Here is a 20,060-nt window from a genome sequence, read left to right as displayed (position 1 = left end):
AACAATAGAGCAAAAAGACATGGATCTCACCTTAGGAGTACCACATTGTCTGACAAGAAGGCTCCAACAGTCATATCTGAAATTTTTGTAACATTTAGACAGTTAAAAGGGAGGCACAAAATTCAGTTCCCTCAAGTCAGTTGGTAAATGACAGAGCATGCATTAAAAAAAAATCTATCTTAAATCAGATAGCTTAGCCTTTAAAATATTATTATATCAAATGTGTTATAATTAGCGGATTAGGTCTACGAGGATGCTTCACTTTACTTCATCATTTGTTTATTGTTACTATTATTGTCTATATTTTTGTAAGTTTATTATCATGACTGAGCAGCTTCCAAGCAACTTATAAACTTGGCAGGATACTAAACTTCCTCTGCTTCAAGACCTCAGTCTTCTGTCATGACTGCCCAAACCCCTTGAATCAAGCAATCAGCTCAAATTTTTGAGCCAGGAGCTTGAATAACAGAGGGGAAAAGGAGGAACACACTCAGCTTCATTGTCCTCTCACAGATGTGGGAACCAGCAACCCGGAAATGACCAGCTCTGGTGTTTTCTCAGCGTGTTGCTCCAGCGTTGCTGTCAGAGCAGCACACGTACCTGGGTAGCCATTGCCATCCATATCGACTCCCCCCGATATGGACTGGCCGAACATCCGCAGCATTGGGTTTATTGCTTGCCCAGACAGCTTCTGCAGTGGAAAACACATCAAGTGAAATCATAGGAACACAAAGAAGCCCTGATTAAAAAATAGAAAACTTTGAGCCTAATTTTCATGGTCACCGGGGCTTTCTTCCATGGGCTGGGAGTGCCGCACATCTGCAGGCTCGCATTTCACCCACGCAGCCCGGAGCAGGAAGGCTGCCGACTGCAGGAAGCCCTTCTGCTCTGGGCTAGGAGGCGGCCAGTGCTGACTTACAGCAAAACACACACCTGCTCCACAACTCTCATGCAGACCAAAGCAAAATAAAGAACACATCAAACAGATTTCTTTGCAGGGAGTAAATTTAACCGTGCCCCAGAGATTTATTTTTTTTTTTCACATTACCTTCTGTCTTGGTTTCAGTTAGAACAGAGTTAATTTTCTTCCTAGTAGCTGGTGGAATGCTGTGTTTTGGCTTAGGATGAGAAGAGTGCTGATAACACCCCGATGTTTTAATTGTTGCAGAGCAGTGCTTATACCAAGCCAAGGACATCTCAGCCTTTTGCTCTGTCCTGCCAACAGGCAGGCTGGGGGTGCAGTAAGAGCTGGGAGGGGACAGACCCAGGACAGGTGACCCAAACTAGCCAAAGGGGTATTCCATCCCATCTGGGGTCATGCTAAACAATATATAGGGGTGGCTAGCCGGGGGGAGGGGGCCAAGGAGGAACGTTGCACCCCCATGCTGCGTCTCGAACCCGTGACCTCAGATCTCTTTTCACGTCGCGAGGTCAGGGTTATGCAAGCGCCTCAAGCCAGTGAGCCACCGCCGCCTCCTCCAAAGGGCCGGACTGCTCGGGGTTAGGCTGGGCATTGGTCAGCGGGTGGTGAGCAATTGCATTGTGCATCACTTGTTTGTACATACTATTATTACTTACCTATTATCACCATTGTATTATTATTGTTATTATTATTTTTGTTATTATTATTTTCCTGTCTTATTAAACTGTCTTTATCTCAACTCACGGGCTTCACTTTCCATTTCTCTCCCCCGTCCCAGAGAGGGAGGGGGGAGGGTGAGCGAACGGCTGCGTGGTGTTTAGCTGCCGGCCGGGTTAAACCACGACACCTTCATTTATGGTAATAAAAGATTTCAACAGCATCTTCGCAAAAATAATCATTAAACAAAACAGAAAATTCTGCATTACCATTTCTTTTCACAAAGTTTTCCAGCATACCCAAACTGATTAATTTTCATCCCACTTGGAAATCCTGTTTTTCATCAGCAGTTATGCAGTATTTTGTGTCAGTGTGGAAGCTGTATCTCATTTCTGCCTCCCCAGCACACAGCTACTAGCACCACTTCTTTTTTCTAATTACAAACACAAAAACTTTCTCTAACCAGCTTGAATTGTAAAGGTCTTTGCCTGAAACAAATTACTGTATCAAAACTCTTTTTCTACGGTGAGCTGATGTCTCCCAGGCCTTATTCATTATGCCGGGCCATCAATGCAAGACTTGAACTCTAACTAGCCTCTGACTGCAGAAGTTGTAGACAGAAGAAACCTATCCCACCAACTAGTTTTGAGGCTGGTAGTGGTGCTACACAGCTTGTGACATATGACCAAGTCTTCCCGGCCCACCCACAAAAGGACACAATATTTGGCAAAAGGTCAGAGGGGAGTCCCATGGAAAAGAAGACAAGGGGAAGAAAGACATCCTGTCATCCTGACAGCCAGTTTAAAGGAATACCAGTCACATACAGATATCCCTTTCCTCCTACATTTGTGTAGATAAGACAACTGGAGAGCACTTCCTTCCCACATAACATCACGTTTTTGGAGAGTGGGTCCCAGTTAGGGTGGTAAATCCTGCCTGCAAGCAGCCCAGCAGACATCTGCAAGCCATTACAGTCTAGAAGGCAGAGGTATAAAGCTGCTCTGCTTTTAAGTGCCATGAATGGAAACAGCAGGCCATGAAGCCAATTAAGTTGCTTCTGCTCAGAGCCACCACTCAAGCTGCTGTGGCAGTGTAAGGCAGCAACAATGATCAGCAATTTGAATGAAGCAGGGGAAATCTAACAAAATGAAAAGAGCGAAAATGTATACCCTGCAGCCCCCACCACACACCTTTCTTGGCTTATTTAAAAAAGGAAATCCAGGTCATTAAGATGGCTCATGGGTATAGTAATAAGATACAAAAAGTCTTTCACCTCTGGGTTCAAACCCAGGCCAGGTAATGAGCTGAAGCTGTTACACAGCTTTTTTGGGTTGCACGTGGTATATGAATCAGTGGTGCGTCTGTCTTGGGAAATGGCACAAAAGTAGCGCCCCCTCAGCTGCCTGGGGACAGGAGGCAAAGATGGGAACAGTATCACAGTATCCTGCTATGCTCTGGAGCTGGGCTTTGTCCTGCTAGGGCAAGCAGAGAGACATGTGCTGTTTGCTGCCCTTGCTCCTCTGATGGGAAGGAAGAGATAGCAAGCAGGATGTTTCACTTACCACTCTGCTGATCTGGGCTCTTTCAAAAATATTGAATTCCCCCATGAATGACTCCTCCCCTCAAAAAAACAAAATCCTGATCCATTGCAACAAGAGCTGGAAAGCTCCAACCTTTGAACAGCCCAAGAACCTCCCAGCCAGAGGCTCTTGGAAAAAAATGGGCAGGGTCCTCCAAATGCCACAAATTAGTGCATTTTAGAAGTATCCATGAAGAGTCATTTAACTTCATTTTTTAAAAAGCAGTGCATGGCATATACATGCTAAAAGGAAGATGGACTGAACTTCTATGGTTTGTTAGAAGAGCCTCCAATATAACCACTAAACTCTTTTAATCCTGCTTAAACTGGTTTACTGTGAAATATCCCACCCAGAAACAAAACAAAACAGCCAGAACTTCAAACACACGGAGGGAGGTAGGGAAGATTCAGGCTCTGCAAAAAATAAATGTGCTAGACAGAGACTAGGGGACACATGTTGGGCAGCATCGGCATCAATTTATCTTCTCTCCTGCCTGGCTACAGTAGCTGAATTGCACAGTTTCATCTCTGCACAAGACTCTGTAGCATACCCCAGCCTAGTTTTTACTTCATAACAGAGGTCAGGGAGTGGTACCCAATCATTGTGATATATGTGTGGACCATCATTGTGATGTATTCTCACATCAGAAGTAGAAGGCTAAGAAGCTGTGGGGAGAACAAAAGTAAACTTAAGTTCCTCTTCCTTCTTGCTAAGTCTGCTTTGGTGGGAAGAGAGAGCAACCTCCCAATTCTCCCTGGCCTTTCCATGACCTATATATGCTCAGCCTCTGCAGAGTTTGTCTTCTGCCGTACTACTACTCTCCCTAAAAATTGACATTCAAATCCCAAGATTTCATTTTCTTCAATAAGGAAGCTACAGCTAAGGACTGTAGTAAAATAAAGTGATACATAGAAGAAATATAGAAATAAAAGAAAGTATCCCCTGATTAACACAATTTTACCTTACAGCATAAGTAAGGGCAAAATGGGAGATGCCATCTTCAAATCAGGACCAAGAAAGGGATGTAGAGCTTGAATTGCATAAGACTACCCATAAAGGGATCCCCAAACATGTTTTGCTTTTTCTGCAGGTCCCAGGAAAGAGCCTTCAGATATCATAAAAGACAGTGTCACGTACCATAGAGTACTTGGGTACAATACCATTGGCATCTCCATGATAAATATAAACTGCTCCTATGTAGTTATCCTCCTTAGGCGCCCCAATGGCAACATCTGTAAAACAGGACAGATGATAAACATTTCACAATCCATTCTGTTAACCCTGCTTCTTCCTGGTTTTAGAAGCTAGATCTCCACAGGAAAACAACTCCCTGTGAAGATGATCAGCAGCTTGTGTCAGCCTGGCTAGAAAAACTTGACTGACTTAATGAAGAGCTCACATTAAAATAAATTTAAAAAATACACACATGTATGTGAATTTGTACATGTATGTGGCTGTGTGTTGTGCCCAATCAGAAACACGTGTTTGTTACAAAAACATGTGTTTACTAACCAGTAGTCATGCTCAAAAAGTTAAAATAGAATCCTTTCATATCAAAATATCCCATCAAAACCTAGGGGAACATCAGCTTTATGAACTAAGACGGCACTGGCAAAACATTTGTTGTAGTAATACATTAAGTTTGCTTTAAAACCCAAGCCTCCAAAATGAGACTGGGTGCATTATAAGGATAGGCAGAGACAAAAAACGTGCTGCCAAGGGTGCACTTGGAAATTACATTTGATCCAATTTAACAGCAGAGTGATCCTACCCTTCACTCGCTTCTGCTGCTTGTATCTAGTGATTGCATAGCTGCTAAAATTAAATTCTTCCTCATGGCATCTTAGCCACAGATTGATCCAACTCAGTCTGCAGCCCCTCCATCAACACGGCTGACCCACAAGCAGCAGCAAAGAACGTGCAAATGCATGGACAGGTGCAGAGGGAGACTATTCCTACCACTTGTGATGACAACCTGGAGTAAAGTTAGGTTAAGCTAAATGTGCTATCATGCCCTGAGTAGCCTGGAAGAAAAAAAATCCAGGGGCACAAACAGCAAGTCAGCCTTTGGTCAGAAGTTCTTAATCTGTCCTGCCGGACGTCAGGTACCAGCACCAACACTTTGCTCTCATCTATTCTTACCACAGCATCAGGTCTCATACTGAGCAGCCCTTGAAAGGTGCAAGGGTTAAATAAAGCAGGAGAGAGTTCATTAGTAGAGTTCACTGTATCAGGAGTGAGAAGCTGCTTCTTAATTTCATTTCATGATAAGAAGCATCACTATGCCAATAAAACTGGAAAGGTTCGAAGGCATAACTGGGAAAAAAAAGAAAAAGACAGGTTTCTGTGCTGTTTGGGGATTGGGTATCTGAAACCTTTTATAAACCAAACAAAAAGTGAAACAAGGAAGGCAAACTGAACTTAATGAGATTGGGGTGCGAGCTGCACGGACATCAACTAAACCACAGCATGTAGGACCTAGGACCACCTGTCAAAAGTTTTAGATGACAAATCCCATGCAGGCCTGTTGTCCTCAGCATGAGCCCAGGGAGGAGACAGGCAGCACTGACAGCCCCACTGACATCTTCAAGGAAAATGCACTGACCTGGGAACCCATCATCATCGATATCGCCGAGGGCAGCCATGCTCTCCCCAAAGTGCGCGTTGTAGGCACCATCACCATCCAGAACAAGCTGCTCATCCAGCACTCCCTAGCAAAGAGGAAATAAACCAGGCTCAGGGGAACAATGCTGCAGGAAGCACCAGGGTAGAACAGTGGAATGACCATCACCCTCACTGCCGAGGCATCCCCCCACCAACAGAGATCAGCTGTGTGCCATAAATCGAAAGGGTTTAACAATAAAACCAACACAGTTGACTGCAACAGGAGCCAATAGGTCTCCCTGGCACACTCCATGGCCACAGGTGGCATTGCCAACATCAGAACCTAGGTACCACTAGCCTGGTGAGCCAGGGACCTAAAGATCCCCAGCTCTGGCTGAACAGGTGAGCAGACACTGCCTGAGGATGACAACATCAAGGTAAAAGAATCCACTTAAAGAGGAATTCAGCCTTTCTCTTTCAAAGATCCTTTATTGTTCAGTTAAAGCTGAGCACTTTTAATTTTAACTGAACAATAGCACCTTGTAGGGGCTGGTAGGAACAAGTTTAATGATGATACTAATTTCTATTTTTAAATCTTCTTATGTTGTTAACAACAAAAAAAAGGGGGGGGGGGATGCTAAATTAGCTAAACGATAACTCAGTGATACAACTACATGCAGTCACGGGGCTCGGTGAGCTCATGAAGGTTTCCAGACACCTAAAATGTAACAGCTCAGAGCTTGCTCTGCTGGCAGATTACATCTGAGAAGTGAAATTCTCAGTCCAGACTTACTCAGCTAAACCCCAGTGAATTAAAGAGAATTCTGTTTTAAGAAGCAAACATTTGGGCAACTGGATTTTAAAACTTTTTATGTATTGGACAGAAGGATTAAAGCAAACTACCCAAAAAGCCTTCTGAAATGAAGAATAAGGAAAGAGCTTTAATGAAATAAAGAGACAGAGGAAAGTTCAGAATAAAGTAGCTTTGTACTCATATGCCATGAGAAGCCTTATATGGATTTGGTATTTCTTGCCCACCCACTTTCTGGTCAGATACATAAGCTTCAGTTTCTTGCAGTCTTCCCTCGAGGGGAAAGGAACATTTCCACAAGAAAACAAAATATTGTTATGCAATCCAACTTTGTACCCACCTCAAGGGTTGTTTTTCTTTGTTTTGCATCCTTTGTGAATGAGGGTAAACTGCCCTCTGGAACATGTAATAAAATCTTTTTCTTGGCTGCAGGGAGTTGCTGACTTTAAGAAAATCCCACATAATGAAATTGAAACACAACAGAGAGGAGACAGGCAGGCCTGTATGTGCAACTCATTTCCCTGCATTCCTCTTAAGAAAGAGAAAAATATAAGTGTATCATACCTAGCATCACTATAATGTATTTTTTTCTGATCCACTGCAATAACCTCTTGAGCACTGGTGCTTGTAGAATGAAACTGCAAGCTTTAAATGACCATACCCCAAAGAGAAAGCCACCAATCCTGCAAGCCACTGCTGCTTCAAGTAATCCTTGCTGCAGGAGTTTAATTATTTAACTTCATCATTTTATAGAAGATAAAAATCATATATATGATTTCATATATACGATCATGTATATGATATATATGATTCATATATAATCATATATGATCACATATGATTTCATATATACCATCATATATAATCATATACATGATGGTATATATGAAATCATATATACTCTCACTGTAAGCATGAAATATTAGGTATTGTCTGCTTAGAATTCTGGATGTATTCTGATGACTCTGCAGCCACACTGCAGTATAAGAAGTTGGGCAACCTGTGATCAAGCTGAAAAAGTAAAGCCCATTTAAAGGAGGAGCAATAACTGAAGATAAAAATACAACAAAACTAATTCTGAAGTCTCTCAAATGCTGCCTATAGGACTCACAATGGGTGTTATATCTAACATAAACAAACTCCATGTATTAAAGTTCTCAAAGTTCTGATTAATTAAATCAATTTAGTCAGTAACAACTCCCCCTTTGAGACAGCAGGGTTTGGATCTGAATATTAAATGTGCAATAATTAGTAAACAATTATTTTTTTCCTATAAATAGGATATAATAATGATCTTGCTTTGGTAATGGAAGAAAGGTCAGACTTTTCCAAGACTGTTGGATCGTGAGAAATCCAACAGTATCAGCTGATAAGAATTTCCCACCAGTGAATATATATGAGCCATAACGTAAAGGTAACATGAATGTAGTCTCTGCTTTCCCTGCAAAAAGACTCCTAAATCCCTACACATTTTTGTTCTGATTTGTAGGTCCCAATGACCACCCAAAACACAAAAGGAAAACTCAGTCAAAGCTGCTGACTTTTACTTGGTTTTGGCATGTAAAGCCACAAATACCACGAAGTTTCAATATGAAACCAGAAACTTTCCCAGACCTCCTTGAAAGATTCACAGCTCTGTGATGAATGTGGGTTGGTGTCTGGGAAACCATGATACCAGATGAGCTTTTCGTGACTGCATGCTCTGTCGGAGACATCCAGGGCCCCACTGTTTGAGACATTAAGTTTCACCATGCAACGCTGGAGGGGACATCGGCGTTAACCTGCCCAGACCCACACCCTCATCCCTTACCAAGTCATCTCCTGGATATACTCACATTTCCTCTGTTGATATAGACTGTGACTTGACCCTCATCTCTGATCTCAGAAAACATAGGTGCTCCGACCAGCAGGTCTGACAGCCCGTCAGAGTTCAGATCAACTGCACATAAGGAGGAGCCAAAGTAAGAGCCCATCTGTAACCAAGCCGAGTCACAACAAAGCATTCAGTATCTGCCCACACACAGGAGGAAATCATTTAGGCGTGCTTTTTTTTTTTTTTTTTTTTTTTTTAATTTAAAATGATGACTTGCTGCTTTATCACTCACAAGTTCTCCTACAGAAAAAGTTTAGGGGATAATTCAGGCAAGAATTAAACATTTTACTCTAACAGTGCATGAGCTTGGATGCCTTATCAGAAGAATAAAATCTATACCCTGGCACATGCTTAAGTGAGACACCTAGGCTTTCCTAGACTAACTTTCAGTTGTCAAATGCTTAACACCAGGAAGGGGGTGAAATAAGTTTCCCAAACCGAGACCTTGCTGGTGATTATTCATGCCCATATTCATTCCTAAAGAGACCTGAACTTATATACCAGAGATCTTCTGACAATGCCTAAAAGAAACAAACAAAAAAAAAGGGGGGGGGGGGGGGGGGGGGGGGGGAGAGAGAAAGGAGCATCCATTAAAAGAGGCATTTGAAATTACCCCTCATTTGTGGAATATTTTCACATGTTCTATTTGTATCAGTCACCTTTAATTAACAGCACTGGTTGTGAGTTTTGTTAGTAACCTTTCCTCTCACATACAAAAAAAACTTTTCAGTTGACACAGAAAAAAACTAAGCCACTTCCATCTCCGATTATTATTGCTTGACAAAACTAAATTGCTTAAATTTAAGAAATTCATTACATCATTTTTATACAGGTGAATATGAAATACTAACAATCTCCCAACCAGCATCCATATTATGAATTTAAAAACACATTTAAACACAAAAAAGAAGCCAAAAGCAAGAATGATATTCTGCTCTTATTTCATCCACTTCTGCTAAGGTACCACAAGGCATACTCTTTGAGACCAGTTAAAAACCATAGTCTCAAAACTAAAAGTAACTTCTAAAAGAAAAATTAAAAGACAGCTCTTCATATTTGAACTTGAGAGCTGTTTACATAACAGGAAAAATTGAGGTTACACAAGTAATTATTTAGGTTAAAAAGAATGAATCACACTTCTTGCATGTTTTCACATTCCTGTTTGTGGATCCCTGCACCACAGCCTTCCATGTCCAATAGCTCCAAACATGTGAGCCAGAACTACCAGGCACAACAGGAGATGGGCAGCAGCAGCTTCACTCTTTAGAGTCTTAAAAGATTTAAAAGCTGCTAAATCTATACAGTGGGGTGAGTTAAGGATAGAGTTTCAGTTTGTAACTCAGATTTTTGTGCTTGTGTGGGTTTAAGGTCAGACCTCGAGTATCATTTGATTCCAGTTAGTTTGTAGTTTAGGTTCCCTTGTGGATTTTTTATTTGTTTATTTTTTTAATCCGCTAAGGTTTTAAAACAAATTTCTCATGGGTAAGGAGTGAAAGTTATGAAAAGCATTTCACTGTGTATTCAGGCAGTTTTCAGGGGAAGGCTATTATTTACTTAACTGCAATGTGGTATGTCTGCAGTGTGGGTGAGTTCATGGTGCTGTGAGAACCTGACAGTTGGGCACTTAACATTTGTAATGAGCCACCACGTTTTCTTTTTTCATCTCTGCATCTGATTTCCCTGTTCAGCCTCCACAGAATAAAAAAAAAAAAAAAAAGGGAAGGAAGGAAGAAACTGCCCACTAATGTCTGTCTAACAGGAATGTTTGAGCAATGAACCTTTCACACCACTGGGAACGACACAGCATTTGCTGAGAGCTCATTTCCAAGCATTGCTCATTGCTGAGCATGTCTGGTTATATTTCAGTCACAAAACAGAAAAGCTGTGATTTAGGATAGGTTTCTTTTAAAATACAATCCTCATTCAGATTTTACAGAATTTGTATAAAGCATACTACTGGGAAAGAAGGTGATGACAGCCTAGAAGTACTTGAAGGATGTAAATACTTGATTAGTTAAGTTTCATATAAGAATAATGTGATTACATTGAAAAATGAAAGTTTTTGGCTAGGACCTGGAAACTTCCTGATAGCTCTATTTATTAGGTTGAGGAATACTTCTCCAGGAGCACATCCTTAGGGGCAATTAAAAGTCAACAGGGAAAAAAATGAACAGGAAACAATCAAACACAGGAGGTGCCCCAGATGAACTGGGAGGGCTTTTCCTTTCAAGATGTTGGCAACTCTGCTACAGCGCAGAGAAAGACATTTTGCAGAGACTCCTGAACACAAGTCACAGCATCTACCCACACATCCTTGCAGTTTTTACGTATTCCAGGCATGTTTTTAAAGATGACAACAGTGGTATTGTTTTTTTGGGGGGGAACATGCTAATATACTACCCACTTAATAATACAATCAAATGCTCAGATCCTTCTGAGGATGGCAGATCTCTCTAGAGCCAGATGCTTTTGAGAGCCAGTGACCTTTTTCTTCTGCATTTCCTCTCATCCCAGGAGAAAACAGGCAACCCCAGGTAAACAGTGTTGTGTCCTCAGGGTGTTATTCCCAAATAAACCTTTGTTTGTTTGTTTTTATCTACACCTAGACATACTGTCCACTTCATTCTTCATGTGACACATCACCAGCAAGCCCCCAGTGAAGAATGTAAGCCGTTCCCCACTCAAACACAACATTGCATGGGGGAGTTGTATCTCACCAGCATTCACTACATTTTTGGGCAGGAGGCAGGGTTCAGTTCTAAGGCAGCAATCATAACAGAAATACTCAGGACTGATTCATGACAGGAAGAGGAAAATCATCCTCTCCTGAGGCACAAAAGCTGCTCCTCCACAAAACAGCATAACTCTCATGTCCCTGCCTTATCACAGCAGGGTAGAAAAAAACAGAGAGGGGCTTTGTGTAATAAACCAAGCTCCAGGCTACCCAGAGCCACTAGTAACATCTACTCAGAGGAAATGTCTCTGTCTGGGCTCTGCCACATCTCAGAAGGCAACAGCAGAAGCTGCTGCTACATTTGTGTAAGGCTAGTCAGAACCAGCAGTACAATTTTCAGCAAAACCCTTAATTTCATTGGGGCATTGAGCAGAGATTGAAGTCGCCACCATTGCAAGACAAAGGGAATACAGGTGGTCTGTACAATAGGTTGGTTTACATCTTCAGGAAAGATGAGGAAAAACAGCCTTTGATCAAAAATTCACAAAGCAGTAAATCGAAAGTGATGTTCTGAGACAAACCTACCTTTATTTCCCCTCCCTCCACCCTCAGATGAAAACATATAAACATAAAATCTCACCTTTTTTCCTGATGCCTGAAAAATCTTCACCAAAGACCCTGATCGCCTATCTGTTCTGAAAATATAAACCTGAAAAGTGAAAAAAGAAAAAGGTTAACCAATAGTAACTACGAAGCACATAAAGGCACAGCATTGGTGCTTTCTCCATGTATCTGCATCATGATCGTGGCCATGGCTATTGCCAAGATACAACTTCAAGACAGTTTATTGCTCAGTCTTCTTTTAAAAGACAAAGCATGTACTTCCCCACTTTCCTGATGAATCGCAGACCTCCTGTCACAAGAGATGCTTGAACAGTATTTTGTCACCTACTTTTTTGTATGTGAGCATGTGCTGAGTACTTACAAGCAACCCATAAAGGAACTCTCCAGCTCTCAAACAACAGGCATTTGGAGAATGCCAGGAAATGAGCAGGGCAAAGGGCTGAGAAGGCACAACGCTGCTTCCCTTCCCCTACCCAGCCTTCCCTTCTCAGGGACGCATGCCTGCATGTACAGCACTGCAAACTTCATAATGGTTTAGCGTTTAGAGTAGAAGTCCCGATCAGATCACTCAAGGCATTTGCACTGTTTCTTCTGAAATGATCTGTAAATACATAGCCATTCAAACTCGGTCCACTTGTTGCTCATTTCCATAGGAGAAACTGCTTAACCAGGAACTCCTGGGGATAAAAACATTGATAGAAGTCCAGTAACAGATCTTGTACCAAAATTTAAGACCTAAAGCACGTTGCTTGTAGGAAGGGACTCCCTTTGGCAGAAGGGCTGGCTCAGTCAGCGTTTTTTGAGACTCTTCCAGCATTTGACAGGCTTCTTCCCAGCAGGTCTTCATGCTGTTTGTGGGACGAAGGATCCTAATTTTCCAAGGCCATGTGGCTGAGCCAAGCACTTGACATAGCTGAATATGTGGAGAGTTATTCACAGGTGGTGAGACAGACTTCAAAGCCATTATCAGCCGAGAACACAGCATGTATTCACCGTGGATTGTTGCTGTAGATATAAAGGACTCCCCAGTTTTTGCAGCAGCCTGTTTAGCAGCGAGTGCATGTTGCCAGGTGTCATGACTCCAAACCCAGCTTTACTAAGGACACTCCTGGTGCCATTTGGGAAATGACTCGGTCTTGTTAAGTTTCTTGGCTTTCTCCTCAATGGAAAGGGTGTGAGAACAGTAATCACTTTCTCTTGGGGAAGTGGTAAGGATTAACTTATTAGAGAGTGTGGAAAGCACAACAGGACTGCTCAGCATTATGTCCAGCGTTCAACACCTCTTTCCGCCCCCATTGCCATGCACTCCTGCTACCCACATTCCATGCCAAGTGAGAATAACAGGAGCTTTTGCAACTAGAGCAACAGTCTTTAACCTACAGAGCCAGCTGCTTCCTCATGGATCTCACATTAGCAGCTGCATTTTTTTTTCTCCTTCCTTGTAGAGAATTTAAATCTGCTCCACTGAGAAAACGGGTTGGAAGGAAAATGCACTGGAGCAACCATAACAGAGCACCTGGGATAAGGAAACTATCTTGTGCACGTCTTCTCAGTAGCAACTGTGCTGCTGCTATATCCCTTATGTCCTAGTTATGCCAGACCAGGTGTACATACCAAGTTCATCCTCTACTTTTATTCCATTATCCCCATTTACTCTGCTGCCCCCAGCAACTGCAAGGACACAATCTGTCTAAAACAAAGGACAGTGTTCTTGCTAATGGAGACCTTTCACTCCTTATTGTTAGGACTCAGCTACAACTGAGCAGTAGAGAGAAGAAGGTGGAAGGACCAGATGTGTCTGCTGGAGCAACTGGTGACAGTAGGCCCCAAAATGATTTGAAAGGAAGAGTGGTAAAAGCAAATCCTTCACATCCCTTTCCTCCTTCTCCCTAGTCCTGCTCCTCCACTTTTGATTCAGAAGCATAGAGCGGTCCCAGTGCATACACCATCACCCTGCTACCAACAGCAGCTGGATATCTTACAGAGAAACTACAGGCACACCTAATGCATCAGCTACCTCCATCCAGCCATTCACAGGCTTACACCCTTGGGATTGTACATACATATACCTACAGGAAAACCTTTGGGTTTATGCCTTCTGAAGAGCTTGTCACCAAGATTTCTGAGCACAGCTGTCAGAAATCCAGATGTTAACCTATTAAATGCTAATGTATTGTAACATGTTTTAAGAGAGACATCAATAAGGCTACTAAATTTCATGCTATTAGAAGTGCTACCCTGAAGCAAGTAGGGATACAGTCTACATGGAAAGCATTGTCAAATGTCTGAAGAAAACAAGTAGAGGACTAATCCTCTTTTCCAATTTTTCTCATTTCTACACAAGGTATGTCTGTACGTTTTTACACAAGGCCATGCCTGTACATTAGAAATCCTGAACAGAAGTGGTGTGAAAGAAATGTTGCCACTGTCTTGTTAAAATAACCATTTAAAGGATTGGGTGGGAGAGAGAGGAAAGAAAGGAAGGAGGGATGTCAAGCACCAGAAGAGACAGGTGGAGAAAATTTGATGACTTCATCAAACTACCTCACCTCTCCCCTGCACAGTGCTCCAAAACTACTCTGTAGGCAAAAATCTCTTGGCTTGTCACACATGTGGGAACTGCATCAATACTACTTTCCTTGCCCAGTTGCATCCGACCACATTATTGTTTGACAAAAAGCCGCACCTTTCCGATGCCTCCATCCTGGGGAGCTCCTCCCACGACGTCCGTGGAAGTCGGCTGAGAGAAATGACCTGCTGTCACCGCGTATCCTGAGCAGGAGATGGGGTGGGGTGGGAGAGAAGAGAGGAAAAATAAATAAATAGATAAATAAGGACAAAAGGAAAGAGCCTGAGAAACAGGTCAGCCATCTGGAGCATGCTCATCGAGTTTCATGGCTCCTCTTAGACTGCGCGTTGTTAGTGTTATGCAACCATTTTGTCCAGGATGCACCAATATTCACTCAGTTCCAGAGCACGAGGCTTCAGGAAATGGCAGTACAACCTCTGGTACACTTCCAAAAGTGGAGAGAAAAAAGGTGTGTGTGTCAGCAGGGAACATGCAGGGGGGCACATAAAACAGTTACAGGGAACAGTTCGGTAACCCCGAGTCCCTAAAGGGAGGTGGTAAAACAGAAGCATATAAACAGAGACAAACAGAACAAGGAGAGCACATCATTGCAGAGAAGTATCACATCAAAGAGCAACAGTCCCACATCGGCTGGACACAAGTCTCTTCCTTTGGCTGAAATCACTGCCCAGGAAAACTGGGGAAATTACATGCCTTTTTTTTTTTTTGGGGGGGGGGGGAGGTGGAGGGAAATGGAAGAGAGTAGACAAAAGGGTCAGAAAAGTTAATGGCTTAAAAAGATTTTTGTTTACACAAGAATAAAGAGGGGAGGATAGATCAAAGAAAGAGTGTATTTGACAGAAGGAGATCAAAGATTTGATCTTATTTGTTATATTAAAATGATATATATATAATAACTAGAGAAGAGTACATAGAGCAGAGTACTTTCCTTCTAAGGCTGTCTTGCATTTGACTTGGCTTTTCTGTTGTAAATTATGAGGCTCTTGTCTACATGGTAATCACTATATTTCAGGTCTATCAGTGGCAAAATCTATGTATGTCCTTAAATATTAATAATATGTCCTTAAAAGCACTCCTCATTTAGCTATCTCCAAGCAGCATCTCCCAAGTGGTATTTTTTTAAAAGACTAAAGGTTAAAAGGAAGAAGACAGGTCAGTGCAAGTCTTTAGTCAAACAATATCAAACCACTGATTGTTTGAAATGCTTTCTAAGTCTTGAGCACTAGGGATTTGGTGGAAGCCTTTAAACTAATTATGCTTGGGACATTAGCTAGTTTTAGAGCAAGTAAAACCAATGGAGTTAACATTAAAGATTACTCAAACCATCCTTCTCAAGCCAATTATTTCATAGCCTTCTGCTGCTGCCAATGAGTCACTTACGTGGCAATATTTTTGTTCAAACAAATTAGTCTCTGCAATACACCTTCTGTAATTATGTATTGTATCCATTTTACAGTAGAAACACAGCCTAACTGATACGCATAGCTTTTCCATCACAATGTAAAAAGACAAATGTAGGAGGCCCACTACCAACCTGCTTCTCAGTCCAAATGCACTTTCCATATTACTCAAAAAATTACTCAGAAAAAAGGCTGGTTGTTTTTTGTTGCTGTTGTTTGTTTGCTAGTTTTTCAAAAAGGGGCCTAGTCTGGCTGTTTCCTTGCTTACATTTGTTTCCAAGTAGGTAACCCGTTAATTCAGGTACTCTTCACACTTTTCATAAACATACTCTACACCATCAAAAAATCAACATCAACTTTACAGCATCAAAGCCCTGAAACATGTTGTTCAACTCAACCTTTCTCACAGAAAGCACCACAGAGCTACTTACCAAGGTAGGTGTAACGCCTGGCTATTACAGCATCATCATTCAGTTTGTAATACATGTTGTCAGTGAGATTCAGCACTTTGACTGTTCCTGTCCAGTAATAAGATCCTGGTGCCCCCATGATGACCAGCTCCTACAACAGGAAAAACAGCAGGGTGAGGAAAGGATGGGGAAACAGTAAGTAATAATCAAACCTGGACAACAATTCATTCCTTATGAAATAATGAGAAAAGGACAGGATATTAACTTAAAACACCATTTATAAGCCCATCTATAAGAACCTCCATTCTGTGTTCATGTAGAATCTCTTTCTTCCCAAGCACAAAGGTCACTATACATATCCTAGAAATTCTTGATCTCCCTTTCTATGGCCCGCTTTTGCTCAGCTGTTCTGCAACTTCAATAAAAGACACTCCTCAACCTTACTAGCCATAAAATTTTCCCTGCTAACACACAAAAAATGCTTCTCTACCTGCTGCCTTTCCCAGCTAGCCTCAAGAAGACCCAAAGACAGCAAGCCAAGTGTGCACATTTAAAGAACTGAACATCTTGCTTTGCTGTCTTCAAAAATGCTCCACTCTTTCAGAGCAAACCTGGCTATATTTAATCACAGACACACAGAGCAATTCAGGATTTTGAAAGACTGGAAATCAAAAAAAAAAAAAGATGCTTTTTTAACATGTCAACTGAGATCGCCCAGATCCAACATCCAAATATAGATGCTCATGGAGAATGCTTTCAAATCAAAATCAAATGTACATTGGCACACCTGTACAACAAAATTCCCATTATTCCCATGAGTAGGGGATGCAAGAAAGTCATAAGCAAGGCTGGAAGAGGTGCAACAATGACATTGCAGAAATTTTAAACGGTAGCCATGGTGGCAAAGGTAAGGAGAGGAAAGTAGAGTGAGTTTCAAGTTGAATCCTACATCCTGAAGTTACTGGCTGAACTCCAAGCATTGCTGAAAAAATTCAGAGCAACACTTGATGCTTCGGCTGTGCTGGACCAGGGAAAGAGGAAGCAGGAGTTTTTATCAGCCTACTGTAAGAACCAGCCATCTCTAAAGTAAATTAATTGGGCGAAAATAGTGCTTCCAGTTGAACATCCTCTCTAAAGTGACTTTTTCTATGTCCTGAGTATACCTCAAAACCTGCTCCCAAATATCTACCATGGAGATACCCTGGTTCTCTAGAAGGTTTGGTTCTACCCTCAACTGTACTTCTCATATTACAACTGCATTCAACCCTCAGAGCTCTTTCCCATTGAAGGAGACCATGTAAAACATTAATAGTCTTTGTTTTGTTTTGTTTGTTTGTTTGTTTTTTAAAAGTTTTCTTTTCTTCAAACACTTGGAAAACAATGTAAATTCATGTTATCAAGTGCCAGGCTGTAACAAGTAAAAATGTCTGTGTTTTGCTGGTTATTCATAAGAGGACAATAAACAAGAAGGAAACCCTTTCTTTTTCTTTTCCCAGTTCCAAACTGGTGAGAAAAACTTCTTGCTGTTTTTCACACATGGAGACCTAAACATGCACATGAACCCAATTCCAGGATTTTCTTTGCTATTTTTGTCATGATTTAAAGCAGAACTTGTTCAGATTTGCTTTTGTTTATGGAACATCACCTGCTCATTTGCTGCTGGCAAAATGGCACACTTTTTTTCATTTTCTAGGATGAAGCATTAGCACAAAACACCTGCATGTGACACAGTAAAGACATGAACTGATTTGAAACTGCTCATGGCATTTTTTAACCATGCTTTGGTCAGAGGGAAACCTGTTGCTTATAGGGGTAGGACACAACTATTTTTGTTTCAGTGAATTACAACTTCACTCCGAAAAATAAAGACATTATTGACAACCAAATAATTTTATTTAGGGAAAAAAATAAAATAAAGGAGATGAAGATGCAGCATGTGTTCATGATCCAAAGCTTCCAGCATCCTCACAGCAAACCTTTGCTTTTGGAAAGCAGCAGATGTGGGTTTAAATAGCCCCAGCAGAGGATTTAGTGAAGCCTGGAGAACATTAAGCCTAGGTAAGTTCTCCAGCCACAGAGAAGACAGAAAACAGTTATTTTGCCTCACCACTCCTTTCAGCGCAAGCCTTGGGTGGACTCCGTCCTTGTGGGAAATCACTCCCATACTACAGACCCTTTGGGGTGAGCGGCTGCAGTAGCAGGGACTTTAAACAAGCAAATTTCCTAATAAACCTAGAGGGACAGGACTGCACACACAGACAAAGTATGGGATGTGCTCAGCCACGGCTTTTTTCCTTGGAAGCTGCCGTGCCCCTGAGGTCAAGGGATCGTTTACCAGCAGGAACAACGACCATCAGCAGCACTGAAAATATGGTAGGGGCTTGCCTGTTTGACCCAAAAAAGCCATTTATCTGCGTTTCCTGCTCAGTCTGGTAGTGCTGGAGATGCCACTGGGCCCGAAGCAATGGAAGTTCAAAGCTATCTTTTGAATTAGGTGAGCAAAGAAGGATTTAAAGCATGGGAACAGATACAGGCTGGAGAGAGCAGGGAAGCCAGGAAACAGATGCTGCCAATGATGCATCAAGTTATCGGGCAGTGCCACTGTGGCAACAGTGCCTGACTGCCATTCCTGTTTACTTGGACATCAGCTCCTGACAGTGCAGAGGGGACATCATTTCTGTGTTTGTATCAGCCTGGACAACAAGGTCTGCAGCCCAGCACATCTGTATTTAGGACTAAGCATATACTGGACATGACAGCAAGGAGCCTGACACTGCACTGAACTAGTTGTGTGTTTTGGGGGGCTTTTTTTGGCTTTGTTTTTTAGATCTTGAAGCATTAAAAAAAATCCAGTAGATACATCAGGGAACAAAGTCATCTTTGCCTCAACTAAAACATGGTTGATAAACTGCTGTACAGCAAAGAATATGGTCCAGTATTCATACCAGCTCTCTATGCTATTTTTTTCCACCTTTTCGAAATGAAGAACTGAAACGGAACTGAAAAAAAATGTGTTTCTTATCTTATTCTGAATATATGTGTATATATATGTGTGTGTGTGTTTGTGCAAATTTATGTATTTATATATTCACATACACATAATTAAACAAACTCATTCAGGGAAAAATGGTTTAGATCACTGCAGAAAGAAAAAAAATAGCATTAGACACAGAGATATCTCTGCTTACAAACCCCATCCCCACCACACCACCTCTGCTCACCTCGGTGAAGAAGCCCGCGATCCCCGCCTGGCATGAACCGTGCTCCTCCCCGTACTTCTTCTTGTACTCTGGGTGGGAGAAGGGAAGAAAACAAACCACAGTCACTTCTGGCTTGTGCTGGCAACAAGTATACCACCCCTACCATCACCATGCAGTGGGCATTTCACACCCAAGAGGTCTGCATCCCCCTACACACAGCCTGGAGGCTGCCAGGGTAGGATGGGGGACCCTGAAAGCATTTCTGGTGGAGGGATGCTTTGGGACACCATCCCTAGGAAAGAGGTGTGGAGGAAGAAGAGGGCACCACTTTTAATCAACTGTCTGCTCATCTCATCTGGAGGATGCTCAGCTCCACTGCTCTCAGCCACATGCTCACAGCTCCCAGATCACAGAGCTCCCAGTCCCCAGCAAAGGAGCTTTCGTCTGTGTTTTATGAAGCAATTTTTTTCCCTGTCAAACCTGAGGAATTTTTACTTTAGCCTTCAGTAGAAAACGGAAGGGGAAAAAAAAACAAAAAACAAACAAAAACCCACTTTCCTTATAAAAACAAACAAACAACAACAACAAAAAAAAACAAACAGTAAATTCAAGGGATGGTGTGGGGAGAAATCACTTTCCACTTAGAAGCTTTTTTCCTGACCATTACTGTCAAATATTTACCATAATAATGAGTGAATAATGACTACACAGCTTC

At 41.9% G+C, this 20,060-nt stretch overlaps 1 protein-coding gene across 4 annotated transcripts in view; it reads right to left on the bottom strand.

Annotated features, from left to right (window-relative positions):
* ITGA9 (integrin subunit alpha 9) overlaps nt 1-20,060 on the bottom strand; it is a 223,383-nt gene that overhangs the window by 180,930 nt on the left and 22,393 nt on the right. For all 4 annotated transcript variants that reach the window (XM_068675025.1, XM_068675026.1, XM_068675027.1 and 1 more), the window contains exons 5-13: nt 19,367-19,434; nt 16,167-16,296; nt 14,432-14,517; nt 11,762-11,830; nt 8,410-8,547; nt 5,765-5,870; nt 4,297-4,391; nt 601-691; nt 31-76 (exon numbers count right to left, since the gene is read on the bottom strand). In XM_068675025.1, the coding sequence (XP_068531126.1) occupies nt 31-76; nt 601-691; nt 4,297-4,391; nt 5,765-5,870; nt 8,410-8,547; nt 11,762-11,830; nt 14,432-14,517; nt 16,167-16,296; nt 19,367-19,434 (829 nt within the window). The remainder of the gene's footprint in view (nt 1-30; nt 77-600; nt 692-4,296; nt 4,392-5,764; nt 5,871-8,409; nt 8,548-11,761; nt 11,831-14,431; nt 14,518-16,166; nt 16,297-19,366; nt 19,435-20,060) is intronic.

This window comes from Anas acuta, chromosome 2 (assembly GCF_963932015.1).
Source record: "Anas acuta chromosome 2, bAnaAcu1.1, whole genome shotgun sequence".
Classification (NCBI taxonomy): Eukaryota; Metazoa; Chordata; class Aves; order Anseriformes; family Anatidae; genus Anas; species Anas acuta.
The sequence above is the reverse complement of the archived record's forward strand: the minus strand, read 5'-3'. Positions and strand labels throughout refer to the sequence as shown.